Source organism: Pristiophorus japonicus, chromosome 1, assembly GCF_044704955.1.
Source record: "Pristiophorus japonicus isolate sPriJap1 chromosome 1, sPriJap1.hap1, whole genome shotgun sequence".
Lineage (NCBI taxonomy): Eukaryota > Metazoa > Chordata > Chondrichthyes > Pristiophoridae > Pristiophorus > Pristiophorus japonicus.
The window spans coordinates 97,541,112-97,554,697 of NC_091977.1; the positions used below are offsets into that span (position 1 = coordinate 97,541,112).

At 41.7% G+C, this 13,586-nt stretch overlaps 1 protein-coding gene across 6 annotated transcripts in view; it reads right to left on the reverse strand.

The window, feature by feature from the left end:
• Positions 1–13,586, reverse strand: part of secisbp2 (SECIS binding protein 2) — a 134,070-nt gene that overhangs the window by 77,178 nt on the left and 43,306 nt on the right. For all 6 annotated transcript variants that reach the window (XM_070881873.1, XM_070881890.1, XM_070881864.1 and 3 more), the window contains 2 exons: positions 13,404–13,544; positions 2,803–2,916 (listed from right to left, as the gene is read on the reverse strand). In XM_070881873.1, coding sequence (XP_070737974.1) covers positions 2,803–2,916; positions 13,404–13,544 — 255 coding nt within the window. The remainder of the gene's footprint in view (positions 1–2,802; positions 2,917–13,403; positions 13,545–13,586) is intronic.

Sequence of the window (13,586 nt, forward strand, 5' to 3'; positions counted from 1 at the left end):
GGGGGGAAAGGGTGGGAGTGAGGGCCCGACTGACCGCAGCGGGGGGGGGGGGAGGCAGGGAGGAGGCAGCCGTTCCCGACGGCAGGGGGGGGGGGGGGGGGCGGGAAGGAGGCAGTGAGAAGGCTGCAGGAAGCCTCAGAAGTTGAGGCAGCCATTCCCGATGGCGGGGGTGGGGGGAGGCCGTCGGGAAACGGCTGCCTCAACTTCTGAGGCTTCCTGCAGCCTTCTCACTGCTGCAAGAAGCCTCAGTGCTGATCATAGAAGAGCAATGTGCTTCTATTAAAAAATGTTCAAAAATTAAACAGCTACAAAGAACTACAAAAATGGCCGAGTGCCAATGTTTCCTTCACACTGCGCGTGCGCGAACGCTCCAACGCGCACGCGCAGGGTTGCCGGCACGAAAAAAACTAATTTAAATGGTACCCGCCCCCTCCCAATTACAAAATCAGTGCGAGTGGTAGGCTCCGCCCCCTGGGCGCTGCGCCAAGCTGCCATGGAGCTGCAGGGCGCTCCAGAATCGCGCGTTTTCTTTCAGGTGCCGTTTTCGGCGCGAAAAACAGGCGCCCAGCTCGGAGGGGCGCCTGTTTTGTAGCGTGTGGAAACTTGGGGCCTACGTCATGGCAAAAAAAATTGTTGGCTTTTTGCAGGTTATGCTAGTTACTATCACAAACCTCATTAAACCACTAAAAATGATTCAAAGTCAGATTCAATGGTTTTCTTGCTACCTCTATGCCAATTGCGCAACTCATCACATGAAATGGGTGCAGCAATGTGTGTGGATATTTTGGTCTGCAGAAGTTAACTTCTTAAAGCCATTACTTTTCATTATCGTAGAATCATAGAATGATACAGCACACAAGGCCATTTGGTCCATCGTGCCTGTGAGAGCTCTTTGGTGGAGCTATCCAATTAGTCCCACTTCTCTGCTCTTTGCCCGTAGCCCTGTACAGTTTTTCCCTTCAAGTATTTATCCAATTCCCTTTTGAAAGTTACTACTGAATCTGGTTCCACCAACTTTTCAGACCATGAATTCCAGATTACAACAACTCACTGCATAATTTTTTCCCCCTTATGATTGTAAAGATATATATTTTTAAACCTTGTTGCTACATAGCTTTATCTGCATTTTGAATGGTTCATTAATTTTTGTGGCTAATTTGGCCTAATATTTTTAATTGCAGAACTATTAGTTCTAAATCTATTTCTTACAACAGTTTTGCTTCTAGCTGCCATTTCACTTGAAACAACTAAAATGAACAGGATGGAAACTCCTTCGGGAGTTCCAATGACACACCTACATTCCATGGAGAAAGAGCAGTTCTGGAGGGGACGGTTAGCGCTGGTGCGACTATACCCCACGTGCAGGCAACAGTCTTGATCATAGTACTTGCATTAGCCCGTACGGTCCTTCCTGGGCATGTCACAGAAGAAACAGGTGGTACCTCTGTTTCACAAAGCAGGTTGCCACATAACTATGCCATGTCCTAGAGGGGGTGGGGCATCCACTTCATGCAGCAGTAAGTCTAATTTGCCAGCTAAAGAGAGCGCTGTGCTGCTCCATTACTTGCCCACAAACTCCGTTAAGGAGACAGACAATGGTCCCATCGTTCACCAAGGTCCCGGATGCCCTGTTGTCAGCTCGCACTTCCAGGACAGAAGTTTTTCGAGCTGAAGGGTGAGGGGAAAAGTCTAACAGGGCACGCCACACGCCCCAGCAAAATCTGGGCCACTACAAATGTACAGTTTTATTACAAGCAATATAACCAGTCAATTTATGTTGCTTTTAAATAAGTATAACATTGCAATGTTTTTCAACCGTACTTAGCAGGAAAAATAGAGTTGCAAAAGACTCTAATAACTGCATCTAAGTTTAGATATACAAGTTTGAAATAATAGAACTCAGTTAGAATCATAGGAGTAAAAATTCTGTGTCTGCTCTTGCCAGCCCACGGGTTTCCCTCCATTAAAATTGAATGGGTGAATGCACAACTGGAATTTCTATCCCATGGTCATTTTACAGCAGGTGGGAGGTCACTTGGCCCATAATGTCTGTGCTGGCTCTCTGAAAGAGCTTTCCACTAAGTTCCATTCCTCTGCCCTTTGCCTATACCCTTTTAAATGTGACTTTTTCAATCATTTATCCCCTTCCTGTTTAAAACTTCTATTAGTAAAAGCAGGCACTACTGATTCAATGATTGTGCAGGTTTAACTCTTTAGATTTCATTAATTAACGGTTTCTTGAACTGCAGCAGAAGTCACAATCATGAGGTTATGAAATTAGCATTGAAATGAATAAAAATTAAAATGTAGATATTGTTGAGTTTAAAAAAATTCCTTGGAAACAAGCAACATGGCATAGATTTACTGTATTTTCCACATTCTTTTTAAAATTAATTTACAGAATGCGGGCGTCGCTAACAGGGCCAGCATTTACTGTCCATTCCCAATTGTCCTCGAGAAGATGGTGGTGAGCCGCCTTCTTGAACTGCTGCAGTCCGTAGGTGAATGTACCCCCACAGTGCTATTAGGAATATATTTCCAAGTCAGGATGGTGTGTGACTTGGAGGGGAACTTGTGGGGGGGGGGGTGGGGGGGGGGGGTTGCTAGCAAGGAAGTTATCTTCTTGCTATCAACCTAATTGGGCAATTATCACATTATTTCAGAACCTAGCAGCTTTCTCCAATAATTCAAATAACACTAGTTTTCCATTCATAAAATAAAGTATTTAAATAAATTGAAATATAATCCGAAATGATTATCTTAATGCATAAACATTACTTCAGTCCTCAAAGTTGTTCTTACCTCCAATTGTCTTTTGGTAACCTCTTTGTAGGAAAATAACTTGTTTTGCCCAGCACTGTTGGTTTTGTCAGAACTGCTTATTGCTGATGCCAGATCTGGAAATTCTTCATCATCCTACAAAGGCACGAGGAATTGATTATTACATTTTCATGCAAGCATTCTGTGATACAATGTCAAATTTTGATTGGATAATTAATATTAGTTCAAAGCTGTAAAACAATGTTAATGCTTGGCTTCAAAACAGAGAAATCAATTACAGGCTTGTCATAGATGTACATCAAATGAAAAGTATCATTGATAAAAAGAAGCCATTGTCCTCAGACCAGTGGCCTTAATCATAAACAGAACAATGGCAAAGCACAAGATTACCATCCCCATTCTCTTTCTTCATGCCATTTCAACATTTTAAAATCTCTTTTCAAGTATACTGCTAAGTCACGATATATAACTGAAAATTAGTGATACTGTCCTTTTCGTCACTTGAGGCTCATCATTAGAAAGCAGAGGAAGAATGATCTTCTGCTTTGAAAATTATGCAAAATGCTGCTGTTCCCATTTCCTGGAAAGATGCAGAACTATGCCTCCTCCTGTTAACCAATAGTGGTTATGCCTTCCAAGCTGAAGTGCAGGAAAAGATGGCCATGCTGGCACACTAAAATAAGGAGAACTAATTTAGGTCCACAGCAACCACCAATAAATGCTGGGGTTTTTTGTGCTTTATGGGAATGTTAAAGATCCCACAGCACTATTTGAAGAATTAAGCATTCTCCTGGTACCCTGATCAACATTGCTCTCAACCACCACACCAAAAAAAGATTAACTCGGAATTCATGTCGTTGCTGTTGGTGGGATTCTGCAAAATGGCAACCATATCTGCCCACATAATAAACGAGCCAAAGGTGGGCAGCGGAAACAGTATAAGGACACCCTCAAAGCCTCCCTGGTGAAGTGCAATATCACCACTGACGCCTTGGAGACCCTGGGCGAAGATCGCCCGAGGTGGAGAAAGTGCATCCGGGAGGGCGTTGAGCTCTTCGAATCTCAACGCTGCAAGCGTGAAGAGTTCAGGCACAGGCAGCCGAAGGAGTGTGTGGTAAAATCAGTGCCACCCCACCCCCACCTTCCCCTGTCGAATATCTCTCCCACCTGTGACAGGGTCTGTGGCTCTCATGTTGGACTGTTCAGCCACCAAAGAACTCACTTTAGGAGTGGAAGCAAGTCTTCCTCGATTTTGAGGGACTGCCTATGAGATGACATAATAAGTCACTGAATTTCACTAAGACAAGATGCTACTTAAATGCAAGCCTTTTGTTTAAATACTAATGGAAGGTAGTGGATATAGAACATTTTTAATGGTAAGAGTTCCACATTCATTGAGTTGTTGGGAGGGGGGGGGGGGGAAAGAGAGCTAGGGGAAAAGAAAAGAGAAAGAAAACATTTTCACTTTACAAATATAATTAAATTTTTGACCAGACAAGTTATAATCAAAACACCTAGGCTGCAGTGCCCTCTAGTGTTATACAAAGCCTAAATCCAATATTGATACAGTTACAACACAATGGGGGACATTGCGGTCGAGGCTTCCTTCGGATGAACGCCTCCAATCCGAAAAAAATCTATGATACCACCTGGTCGTCCCGGAGGAACGTAGGATTCCGGTCGGAGGCCTAGTTTCGCAGTCCAGCATACGGGAACATATCTTCCAGGTATTGATGCATATGCTGGAATCACGTGGGCCTGGATCACCAATCACTATCTAGTATTCTCATTGATAATGTATTATATATGGACTTGAGCAACGTTTTTGATAAGGTCCCACATGGTCACGAAGGTTAAAGCCCATGGGATACAGGGCAAAGTGGCAAGTTGGATCCAAAATTGGCTTGGAGATAAGAAGCAAAGGGTAATGATTGATGGATGTTTTTGTGACTGGAATGATGTTTCCAGTGGGGTTCCATAGGGCTCAGTACTGGGTCCCTTACTTTTTGTGGTAGAAATCAACGATTTAGATTTGAATATAGGGAGTATGATTAAGAAGTTTGGAGACGACACTAAAATTGGCTGTGTGGCTGATAATGAAGAGGAAAGTCATGGGCTGCAGGAGGATATCAATCTACTGATGTGGTGGGCAGAGCAGTGGAAAATGGAATTTAATTCAGAGAAGTGTGAGATGATGCACTAAGGAAAGGGTATGTATACACATTAAGCGGTAGGCCACTTAATAGTGTAGATGAACAAAGGGACCTTGAAGTGCTTGTCCACAGATCCCTGAAAGTAGGCCAGGTAGATAAGGTGATTAAGAAGGCATACGGAATGCTTGCCTTTATTGGCCGAGGCATAGAATATAAGAGCAGGGAGGTTATGCTTAAATTGTATAATACTTTGGTTAGACCACAGCTGGAGTACTGCGTGCAATTCTGGTCACCGTATTATAGGAAGGACGTGATTGCACCAGAGAGGGTGCAGAGGAGAGTTACTAGGATGCTGCCTGGAATGGAGAATCTTAGTTATGAGGACAGATTGGATAGGCTGGGTTTGTTCTCATTGGAACAGGAGGTTGAGAAGAGACCTCATCGAGGTGTACAAAATATTAAGGGTCTATTTCCATTGGTGGAGGGGTCTATTACGAGGGGGCATAGTTTTAAGGTGGCTGGTGGAAAGTTGAGAGGATTTGAGGGGGGCTTCTTTACGCAGAGGGTTGTGGGGATCTGGAACTCACTGCCTGGAAGAGTGGTGGATGCAGAAACTCTCACCACTTTTAAGAGATGGTTGGATGGGCACTTAAAGTGCAGTAATCTGCGGAGTTACGGACCTAGAGCTGGTAATTGGGATTAGACTGGATGACCTTTTGTTGGATGGCGCAGATATAATGGTAAGTACTGCAGGGAATAGAATACGGCCAGGGTGATCACCTGGACTAGTTTCGATCGCCTGGATGGGTCGGAGAGGAATTTTCCCAGATTTTTTTCTGGTTTTTGCCTCTCCCAGGAGATCATATGGCTCCGGTTGGGGTGGAGTGTAGATGCTTTCAGTATAAGGGGTGTCGCAATTGTGTGAGGCGGACTGGTTTGGCTGGGTGCTGTTTGCCTTTCCGACATTATTCATAGGTTTATATGTAACCTTTAGGGCTGCTGATCAAGGTCTGTGCGGCTCTTTGTCGGCCAGCACGGACACGATGGGCCGAAATGGCCTCCTTCTACGCTGTAAATTTCTATGTTTCTATAATAATGGGAGCTCTGTTTTTATTAGCTCCCATTACTATCAACGAGAAACCCCCTCTAAAAGATGAAACACAGCACAATAAATGTAAAAAACACCTCACATATTTAAAATTAATTGAACTTTAATGTAATTAAATATTTTAGAACTAAAACTTTTTTTTTTTTTTTTTAAATGTGTTTTAATACCTTAATGGACAGGGTTTTTAATATAAAAATGAGTGTTTAAATTAAATTTTTCTATGTTTTAAAACTCTTATGCTGGTAAAAGTAAGCTATACACCTGCTTTTACCAGTTGTAAGAGTTTGAAGGATATTCACTGGGCAAGGCTATGAGTCCGACCTGTCAAAAGACATTTTGACAAATTGGAAAAGCTGATTCTCGGCACATGTGCATTGCGCGCTGAGAACCGACTTTTGCGAGGCCTCGCCGGGTGCGTGCACACATCGTACGCACCCAGCAAGGACACAAATTTCGGCCCAACATTGAACTTTTTGAAGTAAATAATTTTATAAAGCATTTCATCTTGACTTAATTTGACTTTTGTTTTTTGGCTGTGCTAATTAGCAGGATCAAAAGACCTTTGCAAACAGTCAAGTAAGAGATTTTAAACAATGAATTTTAATTTATAGAATGATCAATTAAAAAATTTAAAGATGATCAATCATCTTTTGTTTGTTTTTTCATTCTCTATAATTTCTTCCAACCTATCTCAATTAGCTGTCAGAGGTCTACACAATGTGGCAACATTACTGTAAAGCAGCATTTGAACCTATTAAAAAATGAGTTTAATACCCTTTAAAAAGTCTTATCATAGTAGATATCTACTATGTTCATAGCCTTCTATTTCCTAAATGTTATATTTCAAAATCCCAAACCATTGGATATTCACAAGGATTCCAGTCTTCTTTCTATCATGATAAAGTATAGCATCCTTTACAGCTTGCTAACATGACATTTATAAAAGTTAGCAATTGGGATAACAGTGAACTTGTAAGTTGTGTGATGAGACTTTTACTTGGTTAAACCTCCATTTGACAAAATAAGTATATTGGAATTGGTGCTTTATCCTATGAATCAATACTTCGGTTCTGTCTTCACGAAGGAAGACACAAATATCCGTCTGAATGTACTAGGGGACAGTGGGTCTAGTGAGAAGGAGGAACTGAAGGATATCCTTATTAGGCGGGAAATTGTGTTAGGGAAATTGATGGGATTGAAGGCCGATAAATCCACGGGGCCTGATAGTCTGCATCCTAGAGTACTTAAGGAAGTGGCCCTAGAAATAGTGGATGCATTGGTGATCATTTTCCAACAGTTTATCGACTCTGGATCAGTTCCTATGGACTGGAGGGTAGCTAATGTAACACCACTTTTTTTTAAAAAAGAGGGAGAGAGAAAACGGGTAATTATAGACCGATTAGCCTGACATCAGTAGTGGGGAAAATGTTGGTATCAATCATTAAGGATGAAATAGCAGCGCATTTGGAAATCAGTGACAGGATCGGACAAAGTCAGCATGGATTTATGAAAGGAAAATCATGCTTGACGAATCTTCTGGAATTTTTTTGAGGATGTAACTAGCAGAGTGGATAAGGGAGAACCAGTGGATGTGGTGTATTTGGACTTTCAAAAGGCTTTTTGACAAGGTCCCGCACAAGAGATTGGTGTGCAAAATCAAAGCGCATGGTATTCAGGGTAATGTACTGACATGGATAGAGAACTGGTTGGCAGACATGAAGCAGAGAGTCGGGATAAACTCCTTTTCAAAATGGCAGGCAGTGACTAGTGGAGTGCCGCAGGGCTCAATGCTGGGACCCCAGCTCTTTACAATATACATCAATGATTTGGATGAAGGAATTGAATGTAATATCTCCAAGTTTGCAGATGACACTAAACTGGGTGGCGGTGAGAGCTGTGAGGAGGACACTAAGAGGCTGCAGGGTGACTTGGATAGGTTAGGTGAGTGGGCAAATGCATGGCAGATGCAGTATAATGTGGATAAATGTGAGGTTATTCATTTTGGGGGCAAAAACACGAAGGCAGAATATTATCTAAATGGCGGCAGATTAGGAAAAGGGAAGGTGCAATGAGACCTGGGTGTCATGGTTCATCAGTCACTGAAAGTGGGCATGCAGGTACAGCAGGCGGTGAAGGCGGCAAATGGTATGTTGGCCTTCATAGCTAGGGGATTTGAGTATAGGAACAGGGATGTCTTACTGCAGTTGTACAGGGCCTTAGTGAGGCCTCACCTGGAACATTGTGTTCAGTTTTGGTCTCCTAATCTGAGGAAGGACGTTCTTGCTATTGAGGGAGTGCAGCGAAGGTTCACCAGACTGATTCCAGGGATGGCTGGCCTGTCATATGAGGAGAGACTGGATCAACTGGGCCTTTATTCACTGGAGTTTAGAAGAATCAGAGGGGATCTCAGAAACGTACAAGATTCTGGCGGGACTGGACAGGTTAGATGCGGGAAGAATGTTCCCGATGTTGGGGAAGTCCAGAACCAGGGGACATAGCCTTAGGATAAGGGGTAGGCTATTTAGGACTGAGATGAGGAGAAACTTCTTCACTCAGAGTTGTTAACCTGTGGAATTCCCTGCCGCAGAGAGTTGTTGATGCCAGTTCATTGGATATATTTAAGAGGGAGTTAGATATGGCCCTTACGGCTAAGGGGATCAAGGGGTATGGAAAAAAAGCAGGAAAGGGGTACTGAAGGAATGATCAGCCATGATCTTATTGAATGGCGGTGCAGGCTCGAAGGGACGAATGGCCTACTCCTGCACCTATTTTCTATGTTTCTATGAACAGTTCAAGCAAGTTATATAGAGTGAAGTGGATTTAATAGTCGAAATCCCTGTAGGCACTATAATATCAAGGGCACTTGGAAAACATTTTGGTGCAGCAAAAGGAGGAAGAAAGCCTTTCAGCATAGATTTTGCAGTCAGTGGCGAAGGAACTACACTCGCTGTTCACCTCGCTGATAGCTGCCTGCAAAGTTTTTGCGCGCTTTGGTGTGCAGACTTGCTCAAATCTGGCGTCTGTTTCAGCGCGACACCCTGTACAGGGGTCTGTGGCATCTGTGAACAGGGAAAGAAAACAGCGAGGCTCTTCAACCATTCGATTTAAATCATTGTACAGAAATCAAAATAAAGATTGGGAAATACAAATGGGATTCAGGGAGAGAGGGGAGACAGAAAAAGTTTAAAAAAATTAAATTAAAAAAAATGTCCAACACTAATTTTCTTCTGAGGGAATGAGACTCCACACTTGTAAAATTAAATTTTCAAGGCCAGAGTGGTTGTTCGGCAGTAATGATCACTTTTCACACCCTTTAAAAACTCATTTACTCTTGAATGTACCAGCTCGAACTTTTTCAACCGTTTTTAGTGGAGAACTAGAAGGCAAGTACCCCAAGTTTACACCGTGCAGAGTTTATTGGTGAGGACTGCAACAGTGCACCCTAGAGGAGCGGGGTATCTCTGACAGCAACTTCTGGATTTCCACGTTTAACTGCGCATGTGCGTACCCAGAAATTGGTGTCAGATTTCCTCCGTTATAATGGCGAGCACCGTTAGTCTCACCGCTGTTCTTTATACAAAATCCGGACCAACATGTTGAGATTTGCCAGATTTCTTGACACTATTGATAAGTTAAGTTTGAACTTTCAACATTCTTTTTAAATGACCTGTCATCCGATTATTTTGAGAGCAAATCCAATTATTAACTGTTCAGAGTTATGAACCTGCAGTCATAGTAATAAATAAAAAAATTTGGCGAGAAAACTGTCTGCTGTTCTTTATCCATAGAAACTGGCAGTGTCTTAGAAAACTTTTTTGCTTTTAAGCAAGATGAAGCAAGACCACCTCATGGGAATGATCCTGTTTATTACCAAGTCAGGCTGTACCAGCAGTGTTGAACTGAATCCTTTTGGACGACATGAAAAGTATTGTTGTGGTACAAACATCAAACATGCAGTATAGTTCTAGCAATAGCCTTCCAAGACATTTTCAAAAGCCAATTACAGTAATTGGTCATTCTAATTTTGCAGATTTTTGTGTGTGTTTTAATAATGCCTGCTTATGACTGGGAATCAAAGGGATACATATATGTGAATAATTTATTTATTTCAGCCATGTGTTTTTTTAAGTGGTTGATTCCAATCTTCCCTTATAAGGACATCAGCTGTAAACTCACTTCTTTCACTGCTTGATTTAATGAATTTTAGATAAATTCTTTGTAACTCATCCATATCTGTGAATAATGTAAATAGTGTAGATGATGTACTGGCCAGCATTCAGATGTAAATAAAGTCTGTCTGAAGATCAGTACCACAAACCCATTCATCCAAACTAGCAATTTGCCATATCCTTTTATATTTCATGGATTTTTTTTTCCTGAATGAGAAACAGTCCTTCAGCCACCCAGGATATTGTGTGCTGTATTTATCTGTAGCTTCATTTTCAGTGAGCTTACAATTTCTTCCAATTTTCTCAGAAGCCTCACTCATTTTGAGAGGTGTTTTCTCCATGAAGCTCATTATTCTCTCTAAATTTCTGTTACACGCTAAACTTTTGTCAAGGACCATAATTCCAGTCAATTTTGCAAAATGCTGCATCATCGTGATGAGGGACTGATTTGGTGTCTGTAATCCGCCACACAGTGTTCTCCAGATTTCAATTTTGTTGCTGCTTGAGGAGGCCAAACATTTCTCTCAGGAAAAGGAAAACAATCTGCAGGACAAATAACTATTTTTAAAAAAGCCATTTCACTGTATGGAAGTTTGGATAACCCTGCTCGTAAATTCCGCCTTCCAGGTTTCGGGTCACTAAGCTGCACAGAGGACATGATGCGTATCCACATATCTATTTAAAGGGATCTTATAGTGGAAGAGCCAGGAGGTGTTTAGGATGGATGCACAGAGAGCAAGGGCCGCTTTAATGATGAATTTCTGTGATTACTGCTGGGTGCAGTCAGGAACAGGAGGGACATATATTTCCCCAACAATGGAAGGAAGAAGCCTGTAGCCCTCACCCAGAAGCCGTTGTTGAAGATAGCTGAGAAAGTTAGCAGCAGGAACATTATGCCCAGGAACCAATTTAATGACTTAACCAGGTCAGGAAAAGTGAGCCCAATGCCCCATTTCACTCTGTCTTGCCAAGCATACTCCATCACATCACTCCTCACACCCATTCAACTTTCAGTAGCACAGAGCCTTCATATTTGATGCACTTCATCACCTCCCCATTTATTCATCCACCATTGCCACTCACCTAAATACTTATGTATAGGTTGTGTGGTTAATAACAAAGAAGAAAGCTGCGGACTGCAGGAAGATATCAATCTACTGGTCAGGTGGGCAGAACAGTGGCAAATGGAATTTAATTCGGAGAAGTGGGAGGTAATTCACTTGGGGAGGGCTAATAAGGAAACGATATACACATTAAACGGTAGGCCACTTAAAAAAAATGCAGATTAACAAAGGGACCTTGGAGTGCTTGTCCATAGATCCCTGAAAGTAGCAGCCCAGGTGGATTCTCCATTCCAGGCAGTGTTGTAATAAATCTCCTCTGCACCATCTCTAGTGCAATCACGTCCTTCCTATAATACAGCGACCAGAACCGCCTGCAGTACTCCAGTTGTGGCCTAACCAGAGTATTATACAGGTTAAGAAGGCATACGGAATGCTTGCCTTTATTGGCCGAGGCATAGAATACAAGAGCAGAAAGGTTATGCTTAAATTGGGATTTGAGGAGCGGCTTCTTCACACAAGAGGGTTGTGGGAGTCCGGAATTCACTGCCTGGAAGGGTAGTGGATGCAGAAACTCTCACCACATAAATTCCCTCCCAAGCGAAAGTTGGCTACAAATGGCTCCAAACTATATTAGGAGTACCATTGTTGTAAATAGCAGTGCTATGCACCCATTGAGATACTTCTGGTACTTTAATATCATTACTGGTATTGATAATTTGTATCAGGCTTTGCTACTAACTGGTCTGCTGGAGCAATCTGGTGACAGAGCCTTCTAATTCTTGTTCCATAGTATTTAAAAAAAAACAGAGCAAGTGATATGGGATAGAGATACAGAGAAACAGAAAAGGGGGGCGGGAGAAGAACTAGGGAGAAAAATGGTCGGTAGAAACACATATTGGGAGACACCTGAACTGTTCTTGCAATGAAAACCAGAATTGATTTGGACGGTGGAAGTTATTTAAAGAATAGTCGTTCTAGGTGGTAGAGATCATGGTTTAGGAGGTGCTGTCAAAGAAGCCTTGGTGAGTTGCTGCAGTGCATCTTTGTAGATGGTACACACTGCAGCCACGGTGCGCCAATGGTGGAGGGTGTGAATGTTTAAGGTGGTGGATCGGGTGCCAATCAAGCGGGCGGTTTTGTCCTGGATGGTGTCCTCGGCAAACAAGACCCATGTTCAATTTGTTTCTTTTCAGTTGGCCGTCACTGAGCTGAGCAGGATCAGTTTTCCAATACTGGAATTCAATTCAACAACTCAGGGCCAGCTAGAACTTGCTTGTACTGAGTATTGGCTTTCACAACATACACTAAAGGCTCGCACACTATGGATAGAGCGTTATTTGTCTTAATTTTAGTTCTCGAGTAGGAACATTATTGCACATTTACCAAAATTTAATCTGGTTTATCAATAATAAAATACATGACATAAATTGAAATGCTTCAGTCTTTCTACTGTAAGGAAAAGGTTAATCAGACTATCCTGAGGTCTGTTAATGTTATATTGATATTGATTTCTCTTTATATTGTAGTAATAGTAACCTTTAGCTTTTGCCTGTTAAGTGAGGGAGTACAAGTTAATTTATATGCAATTTAGTTGAATTAAGGCTGGTCTTAAAGCAATGGTCAGTTTAGACAATAAAACTAATTAAAAGACAATCCAGTGCATACTGCAGAAAACTTTAATTAGTTGATAAGTTCTACAGAAGTGAACATCTGCAACTACATCATCCTTTTCAGAAGCAGGAGATTGGCGTGGAATGGTACAGATTTATAATTAGAAGTTTCAATTGGTAGAATAGCAACAAGCATGAGACTATCAATAAAATAACAAAGCTGGGGAGTTGATGGAAAAATAATTCGTTAAAAATAAAGTTATAAAGGACAAGGGAAGAAGTACATGGATTCAAAGGGCTGCAGCCTGTATATTGAGCTTGGACTAAAGACTAAAGCGTTTGAGTCTTCTGGCTAAACTTGCAGGGATTGTATTGCTGTTGAGTATATATTTAACTATTGTATATTTAATAAATCTGTTACACCTGACATTCAGTATTGCAAACCCTATTGATTTGAGGAGTAAATTATAAGAACACACATCTCAAATACTAAAATATGCAGACACAAAATCAAGTACCTCAAATCGAGGTAGTTCTTGTACAGTTATCTTGGACTCAGTAGGTTTTGGAGCTGCATTAGATTCCTTTAGCTTCTTTTTCTTTTTCTTCTTTTTCACTTTCCCAGCTGCTTCTTTCAGCTTTGTTTCACCATCATCGCTCTGCAGAATGATTTGATATTTCACATTTTGATCACATTAACA